This window comes from Octopus sinensis, linkage group LG6, assembly GCF_006345805.1.
Source record: "Octopus sinensis linkage group LG6, ASM634580v1, whole genome shotgun sequence".
Lineage (NCBI taxonomy): Eukaryota > Metazoa > Mollusca > Cephalopoda > Octopoda > Octopodidae > Octopus > Octopus sinensis.
In genome coordinates, this window is record NC_043002.1 from 72,745,711 (window position 1) to 72,762,926 (window position 17,216).

At 36.0% G+C, this 17,216-nt stretch overlaps 2 protein-coding genes across 4 annotated transcripts in view; one reads left to right on the forward strand and one right to left on the reverse strand.

Annotated features, from left to right (window-relative positions):
- LOC115213371 (leucine zipper transcription factor-like protein 1) overlaps window positions 1-13,121 on the reverse strand; it is a 44,269-nt gene extending 31,148 nt beyond the window's left edge. The window contains exon 1 of the mRNA XM_029782315.2: window positions 13,039-13,121. Coding sequence (XP_029638175.1) covers window positions 13,039-13,041 — 3 coding nt within the window. The 5' untranslated portion in view covers window positions 13,042-13,121. The remainder of the gene's footprint in view (window positions 1-13,038) is intronic.
- Window positions 13,122-13,240: 119 nt separating this feature from the next.
- Window positions 13,241-17,216, forward strand: part of LOC115212839 (eukaryotic translation initiation factor 4B) — a 37,442-nt gene continuing 33,466 nt past the window's right edge. For all 3 annotated transcript variants that reach the window (XM_029781608.2, XM_029781610.2, XM_029781609.2), the window contains exon 1: window positions 13,241-13,308. In XM_029781608.2, the coding sequence (XP_029637468.1) occupies window positions 13,296-13,308 (13 nt within the window). In that variant the 5' untranslated portion in view covers window positions 13,241-13,295. The remainder of the gene's footprint in view (window positions 13,309-17,216) is intronic.

Consider the following 17,216-nt stretch of genomic DNA (forward strand, 5'->3'; position numbering starts at 1 on the left):
AGTAGCAAATCTCTCCAGTCAGGGTTTGATCACAGTTACCAGCAGCTTCACATAGCAGCCTGAGTTGAGCCTAAGGCTCTGTTCTAAGACATGGACATGAATTTAGGTGCGCAGATGCAATCAGTTGTGTACCTTCTTGCTGGCTATAGCTTTGTAGTCTCTTTGTTGCAGCTGCCCATGTCATATCTTGCATCCTTTAAAGTGTTCACAGAGCATTGGACAGCAGTCACAATGTTCGCACTTCGATACCTAGCACAAATCATCATGATGCAGGTAACTCTTTTCCATTATTCAAGTGGCTTCCAGTCCACCACTACCATCATCATCATCATCATCATCGTTTAACATCCATTTTCCATGCTAGCATGGGTTGGATGGTTCAACCGGGGTCTGGGAAGCCAAGAGGCTGCAGCAAGCTCCAGTCTGATCTGGCAGTGTTTCTACAGCTGGATGCCCTTCCTAATGCTAACCACATCATGAGTGTAGTGGGTGCTTTTTACATGCCACCGGCAATAAATGGCAGCACAAGTTTTGTAAACATACATACTGTTTTGGGCAAGTTTTGAGCCTACATTGAGTGCATTGGACACAAGGAGATTTTTAAAGCCATTTTGGGGTAAAAAAGGTGCGTCAAATAGGCCATCAAATACAGTATATATATACATATATATATATATACTAGCAGTATTGCCCGGCTCAACGGGGATTTCAGAGTAGAGTTTCAGGGAGTCGCTGGCGATGTATCGTGATGATCAAAAATCCGGCCTGCTAAAATTTGGTTAAAGTGATTCAAACTGCAGACTCAACGCAAAATGGTCACATTTAATTCAAAGCATTAAAAATGTTTTGAAAACAATTGGTATGTGTTCACAAAGTCCAAACGATTAATACGAAAAAACCCTCCAGGCTACATCCCAAAAATTCATTTCTTTGCCGAATTTCTACAATGTTTACAGCGATTTGTTTTTATATCTTCATTTTTTATTTTTCATGCAATTTACACATTGCTTGCACGCGTGGTGAACACAGTTCACGTCAAACAGCTGACTGAGTAAAGTTCACTATTCAATGCATGGGATAAACAAACACATTATCGATTTTTGCACTTGTGAGATGAATTTCGGAACAGAAATAGCGCAGTTCAATTTTCATTCGCCTAAACTTTAAGTGACCCATTTTTGGTGGTTCTACGATTTGTTGGCTAGGAGATGTGCCAGGAAGTTAAACACACAGACACACAAGTTGAGTTTTATATATATAGATATATATCTGTGTGTGTGGAGGCACATGGCCTAGTGGTTAGAGCAGCGGACTCGTGGTCGCAGGATTAAATCTCAGACCAGGCGATGTGTGTATTTATGAGCGAAAACACCTAAACTCCAACCAGCTCTGGCAGAAGGTAATGGCAAACTTCTGCTGACTCTTTCGTCACAACTTTCTCTCACTCTTTCCTCCTGCATCTAGCAGCTCACCTGCAACAGACCAGCATCCCATCCAGGTGGGGAACCTATATGCCAAGAAACCAGGAAACCAGCCCTTATGAGCCAGGCATGGCTCGAGAACGAACAAACGATATATACATACATATATATATATATATACATACACACACACATATACCCACATATATATACATATGTATGTATGTGTGAGTATATACATACACACACACAGCCCTCAGGCAAAATTGATCCTGTCGAAATATCCAACCCATGCCAGCATGGAACATAGACATTAAACAATGATAATTATATTTATATATATATATATATATATATATGTGTGTGTGTGTGTGTAAAATACAAAATGGGACAAGAATGCAAAACATCCAGACAACTAGGTGATACAAAAAGGGACAACAAAACATCCAGATAGACAATACAAAAAAACAAGGACAGGTCATTCGAAGCCTTTTATCCTCAGTCAAGAACCGGATCATCCTCGCAATTTCGGCTGATTAATCTTGAGATTGCTCCAATCTGGCCAGCCCCAAGGAAAAACTAAGCTCAGAGTGTTAGATTCCTTGGAAAAAAAAGCGTCGAATGTATATGAAAACAAGGACAGAAAAACAAACGATGTTACACGAATATAGATACAAAAATACAATAATAATAATAATAACAGGACATAACAACAGGCGTCTTTCGACTGGGGATATATATGTATCTCAGTAATAACAATAAAGTTAGCCTGAAGAAACAAAGGAATTGTTCCTTAATTTATTTATACACAAGTGGAAGAGGAAGGCAGACTATATTCAGTGGAAGTTTTAGCGTCTTTGGGTCAGTATTGAGCTGTGGTTTGCTACAACACAATCAACTAAGTCTATATATTGTTATCATGGTTATCATTTAGTTTTATGTTATTTATTTTACTGTTGTTTTAATGCTTTTCGGTCATTGGACTGTGGCCACTGTGAGGCACGATTGATTATATTGATCTCAATGTTAATGTCAGTCAGATATTTAGTGTATCGATTTCTCTTTGTCAATACAAATATATGTGCAAATACACACACGTAAACATACATATGCATACACATGTACACACACACATATATATGAATATACACATGCAAACTCACACACGCACATATAAATACACGTCTGTCCTACATGTACGTTTTGTAGTACTCAATGCATTTTTCATTTATGGAATAACTGAACGCCACGCATCCCGACTTTTGTTATACATAAATTATACACATACAGGTGCAGGAGCGGCTGTGTGGTAAGTAGCTTGCAAACCAACCACATGGTTCCGGGTTCAGTCCCACTGCGTGGCATCTTGGGAAGTGTCTTCTGCTATAGCCCCGGGCCGACCAATGCCTTGTGAGTGGATTTGGTAGACGGAAACTGAAAGAAGCCTGTCGTATATATGTATGTATGCATGTGTGTTTGTGTGTCTGTGTTTGTCCCCCTAGCATTGCTTGACAACTGATGCTGGTGTGTTTACGTCCCCGTTATTTAGCGGTTCGGCAAAAGAGGCCGATAGAATAAGTACTGGGCTTACAAAGAATAAATCCCGGGGTCGATTTGCTCAACTAAAGGCGGTGCTCCAGCATGGCCGCAGTCAAATGACTGAAACAAGTAAAAGACAGAAAAAGTACATACATTCTCCCCTACTTTTTGTTAGGGTGTCCTAAGTTGAGATATACTCAGTTAGTTTTGTTGCCTTTTTAGCGCTGTTGTCTATTTATTGACTAGAAAATATTAAATTTATTGAAAAGGGATTTAAGCAAAAACGAAATTTACTTATTTTTAAGAGGATTCAAATTTACTCCTGCACTAATCTTAAATATAACTGTGATGAAAGCAGACATTCAAAACTTTAGCCAATGCCTCCACCTAACAAAAATTCTTAAACGACAGCAAAGATGAAAAGGACAATTCATTTGTCATGAATATATCCAGTTTTACTCTGCATAAAGGAAGAGATGAACATTTGGCTACTTACAGTGATATGATATCAAAATTCACCATTAGCAGCCATAAATGTAAATAGAACCTTCAGAAAGAAGATAAAAAAGCTGTACAAAAATTGGAGAATGATACTAATTGAAACCAATAAGGAACAGGGCAATTATCATTATGGATACAGAATATTACAAAGGAAAACTACTTGAACAATTAATGGGTAGTAACTGCTGCAAAGAAGAGACGAGAAACCTGGGGAAAACAACTATAAAGTAATGAAATCAGCTCATTAACCCTTTAGCATTTAAACCAACATCTGGCCATGATATTCTATCTGTTTAATGTTCAAACTGACCACATCCAACCTCTCGCACTTACCCTATAATGTCATTCTAAAAATAAACTATCACATCATTGAAATTTTGAAGCTTCAAGATAATGCATGATTAATTCAAAATAACAAGAATAAATAAGCAGTACTTTTGACAGAGTAATCTAAATGTTAAAGGGTTAAACCAACTTATGCTCAAGCTCCTTTCACAGAGAAAGAAATTGACAATGTTTGTAATTTCAAAAGTAAAGCAAGCAGGTTTTACAGATTGCCCGAAGCTCATGAGGGCTTGAAAATGCAGGAAGCTGTAAATGAACAAAATAACTAAGACACTGAAACACTGAGAACAACAATGATAGGACCACAATCATCAACACAACACCTATGTCACCTAATAGATTTAAGCTACTCTCACCAAAGAGCCCAAGCTACATATGTGATAAAATGGACTTCCTTAAATACATACCATCAATGGTCCCAAAGTGCACCATTTTAACAAACTTTAACGTCACTAGTCTCTGTGCCAATATACCAGACATTAGGAGGCTTAACAACAGTGAAATATTGGGTAGAAGGCATAGAGACATGATTAACGAACACTTCATAACAGATTTCATCATCAAAGCTCCACAATTAAGATCAGAAGAAAACACCTTTAGCTCTGATGGCAAAACCACTTGCATCAAAGCAAAGCTCCCAATCCTTTTGCAAAATACAAAAATGAAAGATTTAATCAACAAAAATCCAATTATTAACAAAAAGTGTTGAGGAACTTTTTGCCAAAGCAATATTCACTTTGGAAAATACTTCAAAGTTTTCTGTAAAAACCTGTGGAAATAACAGATATAATACTTGCAGCAGCAATTACAAATTGGAAACTGGTTCAGAAGTGGACAATCCTTTATATATTGCATCAACTGTTCCAAATACAAGAAAAATCATATTCACTAGACTGGAAATTCTTTGTCTGAATGGATTAGGATACATGTGCAACAAATATGTAGCCCAAAACTAAAAATAATCTCTCAAAACATTTTGAAATTTGCCAGAACGAACTTAAGATGTTTCCCATCAGCAAATGCTTTTGAGATGATTTGACATATCATTTAGAAATGGAGAAGCACCCAAAATAATGTGACCAAAAAGAAAAAAAAATATATTCGTCTTCAAAAATTCTTATAGCATGAAAATACTACTCATTACTGTTTAACTATCTTAATATTTTGTTTGTTTGTAGCCACTTCAACACGACTGTCTGTTTGAATGGACTTTGCTGCAATTTTTTAACCGTAGTATTTTTTACTATTTTTTATAAATTCTGTACACTACAAGCAAATATTTATATGCATATGTGTGCATGTTGGTAATTATGACATATATATATATATGTGTGTGTGTTGGTATATATATATATATATGTGTGTGTGTGTTGGTATATATATATATATATATATGCATTTTTATGAATGCGTTTTGTACATATGTTTAAATGTATATGTCCAAGTGCATGCATATATATATATATATATATATAAAGTTAATCCAAACAAGAAAGCACAAAAAAACACAACAACGCGAGGACGTGGAACAAATATAGTATTATTGGACGCTCAGGAAAGAAGGAGGGTTTAACGTTTCGAGCGGAGCTCTTCGTCGGAAACATAGGAGAAGGAAAGATCCAGAGAAGGAAAGACAGAGGAAAAAAAATCGCCAACAGTACACACGAGGTCACATTATACATACATATATATATATTATATATATATATATACATATATATATGCCAGTGTCACATAACAGGCACCCTTCAAACATTGGGCCTCATGGAGGAGATAAGTGACCAAGATCTTTGGCGATATTCTATGCTTGTGAAGACCCATCAAGTGAAATCATAGTTGTAGTCAAATGCCAGTATCAGATGACTGGCACCCATTGCACTTTTGGAATGGATGGCGCTAGGAAGAGCATCCATCCATAAAAACCATGCCAAATCAGACTGGAACCTGGTGCAGCTCTCCAGCTTACCAGTTTTCTGTCAAACCATCTACATGGAAAGCAGATGCTAAATGATGATGGTGTTCTTAACAGTCACTACTCATTATTCACACACGCAATACATTTACATAGACAATCAGATGAGGCGATAAAATACTATCAATTTTCTTAAATAATTTTGGCTCAGATCTATAGTTCTATGGGTTAACATAGAACACAATACACAGACAGTAAGACGAACACATCTCTTGACATCACTGCTGCAATCAGCCTTAAATTGTCACGTGACTACCTCATGCACTTCAATTTACACCCATACCCTCACAGTCCTCATAAGTGTTCACATAAAGGAAATTGCACTTTCTCTCTTGAGTAGAGACGCAAGCATTCTCAAGTAGTAGACATATTCTTAAATGTAATGATGTAAATATTTTATTTTACATCATCCTATTGCATTTCATTTTCTGTGCCTGTATTTATATATTATATATATATTAGCCTTGATATTAACTCTCACGCGACTCTGCATCTTTCTTTCTTTCTCTCCCATTCCCTTTTTCGTCTTTTTTCCCTCACTTAACTTGTCTTTTCCTCTCTCTCTCATTCTTCATTCTCTCTCTCCCTTTCACCATTCTTCATGGTCTCCTCGCACCATTCCCCTTCTTCTCTCTCTTCCTCTTGCTCCTCCTCCCCCATTCCCGTCGTCCATCTGCGACGATACTTCCGTCGTAACTGCTATCCTGTCTTTTCTCGCCCGCCTTCTAAGGCTACTGGTCGACATTTTTTCTCTCTCGTCGTCCACTATAATCCAGCGTTTGCAATACTTTTTTCGTCTGGCGTTAACAGCCCTTCTTATCTTGTTCTCCTTGTCCTGTCTCTCACTGTTATATATTTATTTTTCCACTGTTTATATATATATTTTTTACTGTTTATATGTTTGTTCTGTCGTTACCGTCTTGCTTTTTTTTTTTTTTTACCCCTCTGCGAAAAGATCTCAGAATTTTAATTGATTTGCTTTTCGCAGGAAGGAAGTTTTCTTCGAAGTATACGTCTCGCTTTTATCCTTCGAAACGTTTAGTAGATGAAACCTTAGCGACTGAAGAAGGGGATTTTTCGTTGTGCTTATTGTCCTGTATCTCTTTTTTTGCTTGTCTTGTTCCTTGGTTTGTGTCTATGTTTTTCGTCTCTCTATGTGTTCGACGTCTTTTTGGTGTCCTGTACACATATATGCGTGTATATGTACATGTAGAGTAGGTACGTACATATATGTTTATATATATGCATATGTTCTATTTTATTAACATATATATATATATATATATATATATATATAGAGAGAGAGAGAGAGAGAGAGATATAAAACAAAGGGGAAAATTCCTTCATTTCTTCTAACTAACCTTATTATTATTTCTAATATACTATCCTGTACATTACCAAAAATGTTTTATTCATATACATATATATATATTTAAAAAAGCATACAGGTACACATATACATTAATACACAAATAGGTCCATATATAGATACATTCAAGTACACTTGATACAATATACATATATGAGAAAGTTTTTGACGAGTACTACCAGATTACTTGAATCCATATACATATATATATATATATATATATATACACACACACACACATATATATATACACGCACACACATATATACATATATATATATATACACACATATATTTATATATATAATATATATATATATATATATATATATACATACATATGTATACATATACACATACATAGATATATAGACATATATATACACATACATGCATATATATATGCATACATATATATATACACATACATACAGGGTATGATGGGTAAATTGTTGCCATTTTATATTTTTAATTTCATACATGCACACTGTTTCTGATTTTGTCAACTACACAGTAAAGTGGGGTCAGTTGGGCACTGTCTGTCAGAAATTTGGAAATGACGTGCTGCAGTGCTTGGCATTCACACTGGAAGCTCTAATATGAACATTTCAGAGTGTTTGAGTGTCAATCTGAGGACAGTGCAGAGGATTCAGAAAGAGTTGGATGAGTCTAATGGTGATTATGAAGGTACAACAGCTCGGAAAACTCACTCTGATCATTCTAATAAGAAAAGAACTCCTGAATTTGTTGGTATGATACAGGCCGTGATTGACATTGATCCCTCCAAGTCAATCAGGTCCATCACCAGGGACATAGTGAGTTTCTTATCAGGCAGGTAGTGCATGAAGACACCCGGTATTCCTCATACAAAATGAGAAAGGGCCAATTTTTATCCCAAGCCATCAAGGACAAGAGGAAAGACTGCACTATGACGCTTTTGAACAAACTCAAGCATCCCCCCCAACTGAACATACTTCGGTTTTTCTTACACGAGAGGAATTTCTGCCAGGATCAGATGGTGAACACACAGAATGACTGTTGGATTTCTGTGTCCCTAAAACATGCGCCAAAAGTGATAAAAAAATCAAACATCGAGTCAACATCATAGTGTTTGGAGTGATCACTATTGATGGCGACGTTATGCCTCCATTCATCTACCCACAAGGCCTCAAACTCAACATGGAAGCCTACACCAAGTGCCTGGAGGAGGTAGTGCTGCCCTGGGTCAAGAGGGTGGCTGCTGAAAGACCCTATGTCTGGCAGCAGGACTCTGCACCATGCCACACAAGCAGGAGAACACAGTCATGGCTGTCAGACAATTTCTGTGATCCCTTCACCCCTAACATCTGGCCACCTAACGCCCCAGATTGCAACCCCCTTGATTATTATGTGTGGGGTGCAGTTGAGTGAGAGACCAACAAATCTGTTTGTAACACCAAAGATGAACTGAAGGCATTCACCAACTTAAACAAAGAGACTGTCCAGAAGAACTGCAGGAGATTCCAAAGTTGTCTGGAGACTGAGGTTGAAGTCAATGGTGACTTTATTGAATAAATTTACTCTTTAGTATTTCAAGATATTTTTATGTAATTTTGGTAAATATATCTGTTAAAATGAGATGTCAGTGTTGTTTTCGTTTTCGCGTAATTTGGATGACAATTTATTCACCGCACCCTGTGTGTGTGTATGCATATATATATATGAATTAGTTAATCAATTTAATCAATCAATCCATTCGATCACAGTACCAGTAACAGTTAAGCTTCGTGCAATGGCCATACTCGATAATGAGGGGCAGCCATAATATATATATATGTGTGAGTGTGTATATATATATATATAGTTCACAGGTGTTTGTATAGAAGATACTTAGTAGTGCGCAAAAAATTCAAACTTTACTCCAAAGTCTTTACAGGCTTCATTCCACAAGGTAAAGAAAGGCTAAAAGATGGATCAAGTTGAGCAGGTATAGAGGGAATTATGAGGATAAACAATTTAGACACATCAAATGTTTAATTTGTTCATTCACATAACTGCCTCTCTCTCTCTCTCTATATATATATATATATATATATAAAGTATTGTTTCTTAAATTATTCTTATTACCCTCCCCGAATACACATGAATCTAATTTTAAAATTTTATAACGATATTCATGTCTTCATGAAACTCACACGTTGACGTGTTTCTCGGCTCGCACACACACACACACACACACATATATATTCTCACTTGCTCTTTTTCTAACCCGGTCTTTATTTTATAATGGCTTTTTTCCCCCATTTAAAACAGATGTTAGAAAATATATAAAGATCCATATATAGACACATACATATATATAACTGAAAGAGCTATTAAAAGCTTCATGCTTTTATGATACTTTAACTAGGCATATTATAAAATATGCAATGTATCTCCAAACAATCTTTCAGGCTCTGTTTATGCGTTAGATATATTTAACAAAAAACAAAAACAAAACAAGAATGCTGGACAGAGAGAAAATGAGAAGAGCATGAAGAAAAAGGGGTGAAGGAAGTTGATGCAAAAAATGGAACAAAAAGAAACAAAAGCAAGAAAACCAAGATCCCTGTCCTCCTCGATTCCAGAAACTACAATTAATGCAGCTGGTATACTTTGATACTTTGATAGGTTTCGGCCATTATTGGCCCAGGCCATGTCTAACTTAATAGCACCACCTGGTGAAGTCTTTCAAGTCAGAATTTGGGCACTATGGCCCACTCAAGTAGAGAGTTATTGTTTACAGAGACATATCCGGGTGTAGGGGGTTTATCCGGGATTTCTTGAAGGAATCTGTCCAAAGACTTCTTGAACCCTATAGGGTCTGTTTCTGTTTTAATGTGTTTTGGTGTAATGTTAAAGAGAGCGGGGCCAATTGAGGTGAAATAATTGTGCCGTATTGTTGTTATGAGATGAGAGTGCGATTTTTGTTTTGGGCGGATGGCACGGGGCCCAAGCCTTGGATGTACCTTAAAGGTGATGCCAACATCATTTGGGCAATGCTGATGGAATATTTTCCACATCATGCAGATGTTGTAGCGCTCACGACGACGTTGGAGAGAATAAAGTTTTAGCTTTTCTAGTCGACCCCAATAGTCGAGGCCTGTCATGCCATCTATCTTTTTTGTGATTGCCCTTTGAGGTGCTTCAACTTTTATGATACTTTGTTTTGTGTGGGGAGACCACAGTGGACAACAGTATTCAAGGTGGGGTCGGGCAAAAGTGGAGAAGAGAAGGATAATGGTGTGGATATCTCTCGACTGGAAAGTTCTGAGAATCCAGGAACACACTCTGCGGGCCATGTCAACTTTGGTGTTTATATGAGTGGCCCAGCTTATGTTGTTGTCCACTATTACTCCCAAGTCTCTGATGTTGTTGGATGCCATGAGAGTTTCACCTGAAGGAAGGGAGTATGGGAGTTTCAGGGCATTCTCTTTTCCAAAGTGGATTAACTCAAATTTATCCTCGTTCAGCAGCATATTGTTTTTTTCTGCCCATTGGATAACAGCCAGTAGATCTGACTCAAGGCATGTCCGGTCACTCGCCTCATTTATGACCTTCTGTAGCTTGGAATCATCTGCAAAGATTTTTATGTTGCTGTGCTTGATGATGTCATTAATGTAGATGATGAAAAGAAGTGGGCCCAGCACAGTGCCTTGCGGAACGCCACTACTGACTTTGGCTGGGCTTGATTTTACCCCTTCAACTACAACATGTTGAGATCTGTCTGTCAGGAAACACTTGATCCATTTCAGTAACTTTCCAGAGACACCAATGTTGGATGGTTTTTTCAATAGGATCTTGTGATCAACCCTGTCGAAGGCCTTACTGAAATCAAAGTAGATGACATCGGTGTTGGAGCCCTCTCCCAAAGCTCTCAAAATGTCATCAAAGTGATGCAGGAGCTGCGTTAGGCAGTCCCTTCCATTACGGAACCCATGTTGGTTAGAGATCAGCCGTCTGTTGCTTTCCAGAAATTGGGTTATTCGAGATCTCACCACCCTCTCAAATACCTTGATGATATGAGAGGTGAGTGAGATCGGACGGTAGTTCACTGCAAGGGACATGTTTCCCTTTTTGAAAACTGGGACAGAAGGTTTTTTGGAATATAGCCAGCATCCAGTGAGTTTCTCCACAGATTAGCAAGGGGAGATGCAAGTTGGTGTCGACACACCTTCAGGACACAAGCAGGGAACCTATCGGGGCCTACTGCTGAATTGTGTTTTATTTCGTTTATCGCCGCTAAGACATCAGGAGCACCAAACGTATAGAACAGAATAACAGAAAATATGTCAAAGTCTGCAAAAGAGCAACTCAGTCCAAAGTGCATGTTATCTCTCACTGGATGGAGTGATTTTTCATTGAGTTGACTCTACCTATACTGGGTCTATAAACTATATATATATATATATATAGAGAGAGAGAGAGAGAGAGAGGCAATTATGCAGATGAACAAATTAAACATTTGATGTGTCTAATTTGTTTATCCACATAATTGCCTCTATACCCGCTCAACTTGATCCATCTTATAGCCTTTCTTTACCTTGTGGAATGACCCCCTATAAAGACAATGGAGTTTAAGTTATGCCTATGTTTGCACCTGCTAAAAATTTCAGATCTGGAATTAAACACTGTGTTGGAATTCTTGGGCCTAAGAAGAATATGAGATCTTTCTACTCAGCATTAGTTGCATTTTTTAGATCCATTAATATATGTCTAGGAATTCTCCATTTGATTGAATGTGGTGTGGACTTGGTCTTTAAATTCTATGTTACTAACCAACACAGTTGCATTACTTTCGTTGAATACTGGAAAGAAGACAGGTGGTTTGCACAAGGTTTTTTTTTAAATTGTCTTCACAAAATGGATCTAAGAAGTGCAACTCATGCGTAGCAGAAAGATCTGATGTAAACAAACCAAGACAGGTTTCTTTTAGATTTTATCTATCAAGTCTATAAGTCTTTGGTTGACCCATGGTTATAGCAGAAGACACTAGCCCACGGTGTCATACAGTTAGATTGAACCCACAACTATATGGTTGGTAAGGAAAATTTACTACACAAGCATATATATATATGTGTGTGTGTGTGTGTGTGTGTGTGTAGGTGTGTGTGTGCACGCGTGTGTATGTGAGTTTCCTTGAATTTATATCACGTGATAGTTGTCAACGAATGTCCCCGGTGTGTAAACGATGTTCTTCGTTTCCAGTCTTCTGTGAAAGCATGTCTGGCCATGGGAAATATTACCCTACTTGAAACAGTTGAAGGTTGGCGACAAGAAGGGTATCCATCTGTAGAAAATCCGCCTCAACAAAATTCTATCCAACCCATGTGAGCATGAAAAAATAATAAAATGATGACGATGATGATAATGATCTTTGTCCCCCCTCTCTCTCTATATATATATAGAGATAGATTGTTAGATAGATGTATATAACATGTGGGATGGGTGTATGTATACGTATTATATATCATATATACATATAAATTTACATGATATATACGAGATACATATACCATATGCATATCATAAATATCCGATATATATATATATATCAAACATCCGTAAAATTAATGTTATTTGTGTATATATATATATATATAGATATATACATATACACACACACATAACATTAATTTTACGGATGTTTGATTGTATGATGGCCGTAACCAGTGGTAACAGAGAACAAATACAAGTAGAATTATATTGCTTTAAATTTGGAAGAAAAATCACCGTCTTCTATGGATATAATTACACCCAATTAGAAGAAAATATAACACATATGAAATACACACATATATTTATATATAAGTACACGATTTGACAATATACTTATTCCTGTCCTATTTTACAAATATTAAAAAGTTGTTTACCATCGTAGCGCCGATTGTCCTGCCGGAAATCAATGCTTAGAATTGTTACGAGACTACACACAGTTAGTCATGTGTTGCGTTAAAAATCATTATTTTAAATTCTTCGTTCTAAATATTTTAGAAATATTTATTTTACTATCCTAACTATATTTTATTGATAATGATCGTATATTTAGACGATTTTTCAGGAAAAATTAATATTTAAGATTTTTTTTTTAGTTGGAGGCTAGCATATTCCGGGCGTGGACAGTGATAAAATGGCTGCTTCGGGTAAGTGCATGCTTGTGCCTTCTTAAAAGTAGTCTGATTTTTTTTTTAAAGAGAGAAGTGTTTTATTATTTGCTTGTTTCCCTTTTTGATAATCATCGACCATAATATTTCTTAAAGTATTGTTTCTTAAATTATTCTTATTACCCTCCCCGAATACACATGAATCTAATTTTAAAATTTTATAACGATATTCATGTCTTCATGAAACCCACACGTTGACGTGTTTCTCGGCTCGCACACACACACACACACATATATATATATATATTTATTCTCACTTGCTCTTTTTCTAACCCGGTCTTTATTTTATAACGGCTTTTTTCCCCATTTAAAACAGATGTTAGAAAATATATAAAGATCCATATATAGACAAAAAATATATTCTTAAATCTCATTTCGAATCGTTTGATGCAAAAAATTTTTTCGTCCTTATTTGAGTAGCCAACAATTTTCGATTATCTAAAATTCGAAATTATATTTTTAAATGATAAATTGGATTTCTTAAGGCTTAAGTTATGATCTTAAAATTAAAAAAAATCTTTGGCTACTACTAGAAGTCGATGGTCTCACCTTTGGTGTTCGTGCAAAAAATAAAAAAAACCTAAAGCCCAATCGTCGTAGATTGCGGTTTAGTTCTTTTAGTAGACAGCTGTGCTAGTCTCTTGCAATTTCTAACTTTCTCGGTGCTCTAATAGTTACTTGCCTGCTATAATTACACAGATCACACGATCAGTTAACGAGTCTTCATTGTTATTAACTACCATTTCTTTATTTTAACTTTCGGTGAGGGGAGATATTTTATAATTCGAGAATCCTCACTTTGATAAACTAACGAAGCTTCAGCAAAAATTATCCAACACTTCAATAATCCCTGAAAATAGTCTAACAAAATAATGATGGTTACCAGTTATTTTTGTTAACAATCTACGCGAACCTTCGCTTAAAAATCTCTTGTGAGCCTAAAAATATTTCAGATATTCATAATGCCTGCATTTTTGTGAAAACCTTTTCCAATACCATTAATTGTTGCTCTTGTATCACAATCTTCTTTTCCCTCGTTTTAAACATTCCATTATATACTACTTAATGCTTTTGCGTGTTGACTTTTCAACATTATATGCCTCAGATTTAGTGGCTTCCCTCTACACACACTTTTAACTTCATTCCGATGGCGTTTACTTGTAACTTGCGTGTGACATCAATCCATGGCTTTCTCCAATTGAAAACGATGATATTATTCTGCTGACTCTCTTCTAACATTGGCGTCGATTTCAGAGTTTTATTCTGTCGGATGTAATCTATTTACAGTCAACTAACTAGCTCAAAACATATTATCGACTATGGACTAGTTTTTAATCGCTTCAGATTTGTTCAGCGCAATTTGGCAACTTAATACAACAAATACTTATGATTGCATCAAAAACTGATGACGTTCATGATAAAGAGTGAGGTTATTAAGCTTTTATAGGTTACACAGTACAATAAATATATTCTGGCATTGCCTTCAAGTTTTCTTTGTTCTTTAACTTAATTTATATATTTGATAAAATTTTATCACCTCGTTCAAAGAAAGACTAACGTTAAATATATATTGACCAAACCGTTTTTTTTTTTTTCATCTGAATCTTGTATTGTGATTCTATTTATAGTGGCCTGTATGTAAGTTAGGAGCTAAAACTATATAACTAAATAAGAAGGGGGACAGGTAATGAAATATCTCCCGCCTGTTCTAATCTGTCACTTCTAACTTGTGTTAGTTTCGGCAACGAGGGAATCGGAGTCTCTCTCTCCTTACCCTTGATCTTCTTCGCTTTCCTCCTCTCTCCCACTAACTCTCCTGTCGTTTTTCGCGGAAAAAAAAATAATGGCGGAAATTTTCTTTTCTATGACACGTGTTCCCGATTAGCATTGCAATATAAAGCTATTAATATTTGTATTTTATTAATATTATTATTGTTGTAAATCTTGAAGTAATTCAGTTAATTTGTTCCGTTGTTGTTATTTTAGCTTTATTAGTCGAGATAAAACCTAGCGTATGGCATTACGCTTCATGTTAGAACAGTTCCAACAATAAATCGTGGTGAAATGTGACCACCAAATGAACTTATACTTTGTCTGGTGTATCTATTTAATGCTATACAGTATTGTATTTGACAAAACAGAAGTTAAAATGTAACCTACTTTATGTATATCGGTTATGATAGCAACGTGTAATATGTTGACTTTTGTTTAATGAAGGATTTTAAGTTCATTAAGATTTCTTGTTACATTTCGATGAAGATACATGGTTTAAATTCATATTCATCGTTTACTTATTTTTATTTTATTTTTCACATGTTTCAGTAGACCTTCATTTCAAATTGAATTATACAATTCAATCCCTTTTCAAGGCATGAATCATTCAAAACTCAGGAGCGGATGTTTGTTGGTTCTTGATAGTTTCATAGAAAACTAGTCTGGGTGATTATTCGTTGACATGACAATTCTTTTAGGTTCGGGTATGTAAAGTAACCTTACCCCCCACCCTACCATCTCCAGATTTGGTTTGACTTAATAGTTTTGTGTTGTAAGAATCTCGTTTGACAAGCGTCACCATTATTTTATTACATCATCTTAGTTAGCAAATAACCTGGCAAGTTTGAGTTTAGAGTAATCAAAATAAGTTTCAATTATCTAATTCCTTCCAAATATTTTTGGTAAAATTTTTAATACTTTCCCCCAAAACTTCCCGATGTTAATCTGTATGAATTTGGTCAACTGGTGCAAGTTCCATGTTCTCTCTAAATTTGCGATATTTCAGAAGAGTATCTTCGTAAATATTTTTATCAGTTCAGCAGTCACTAGAATAATCTGGGCCTGATATCGTGATAATTTAGTCATTAAGACAAACTTGGTTTTTAAAATTACTTTAAGAAAGCGCATATGTTAATTTCTAACACTAGTTTAGAGGCCACCTAAACAGCTTCTAGATGTCTTTCTAGTTAACGTTTATTTTTTCAATTTATCGATGGTTTCGCCTTGTTATTAATCTTCATTTATGCTCAAGGTTTCTGTAGAAGAAGAGCTTTATCTGTTATGAGTTTAAGCTTGTTTCCCAACCACATGGTTCCGAGTTTAGTCCTACAGCGTGGCACCTTGGGCGAGTGTTTTCTGCTATACCCCCGAGCAGACCAAAACTTTGTGGATAGATTTGGTAGACAGAAACTGAAAGAAGCCCGTCGTATATATATATATATGTTTGTGTCTGTGTTTGTCAACCGATGCTGGTGTGTTTATGTCTCCGTAACTTAAGAATAAGCTCTAATCGGACAAAGAATAAGTCCTGGAGTCGAGTTCTTCGATTAAAACCCTTTAAGGCGGTGCTCCAGCATGGCTACAGTCAACTGAGACAAAATAATAACAGAATGGCCATACAAGATAATGGAGGAGAAGAATTACAGCAGTGAATTGAATTCCTTTACACTAATTGGTAGATTTTTTTTTTTTTTTCAATATAAATAGTTGGGAAATGCTTGAGAAAGAAAATACTTCCAAATTATATAGATTGTAATGATTTTCAGAGTGACAGCAATGTTGAGTGAAATGGAGCCATCAACCTTAGTGTCAGGGTAGTGGTAACATACAACTGCTAAATATTTTCCATAATGCAATTATTTCTATAGATACGATTTGAATTTGTTGCTGATAAAGATACCCAATATGGAAGTATTTGAAAGCTAATTGGAACCTTCTGACTGTCACTTGCTTAGAATTGTAATTAGTTTTTATCCTTCTAAAGCTAATTCTCAGCATAGTTTAGGTTTAACTCTTCAGCATATAAACCAGTTTTATTGGGAGCAAGAGTGGCTGTGTGGTAAGAAACTTGGTTCCAACCCACTGCGTGGTACCTTGGGCAAGTGTCTTCTACT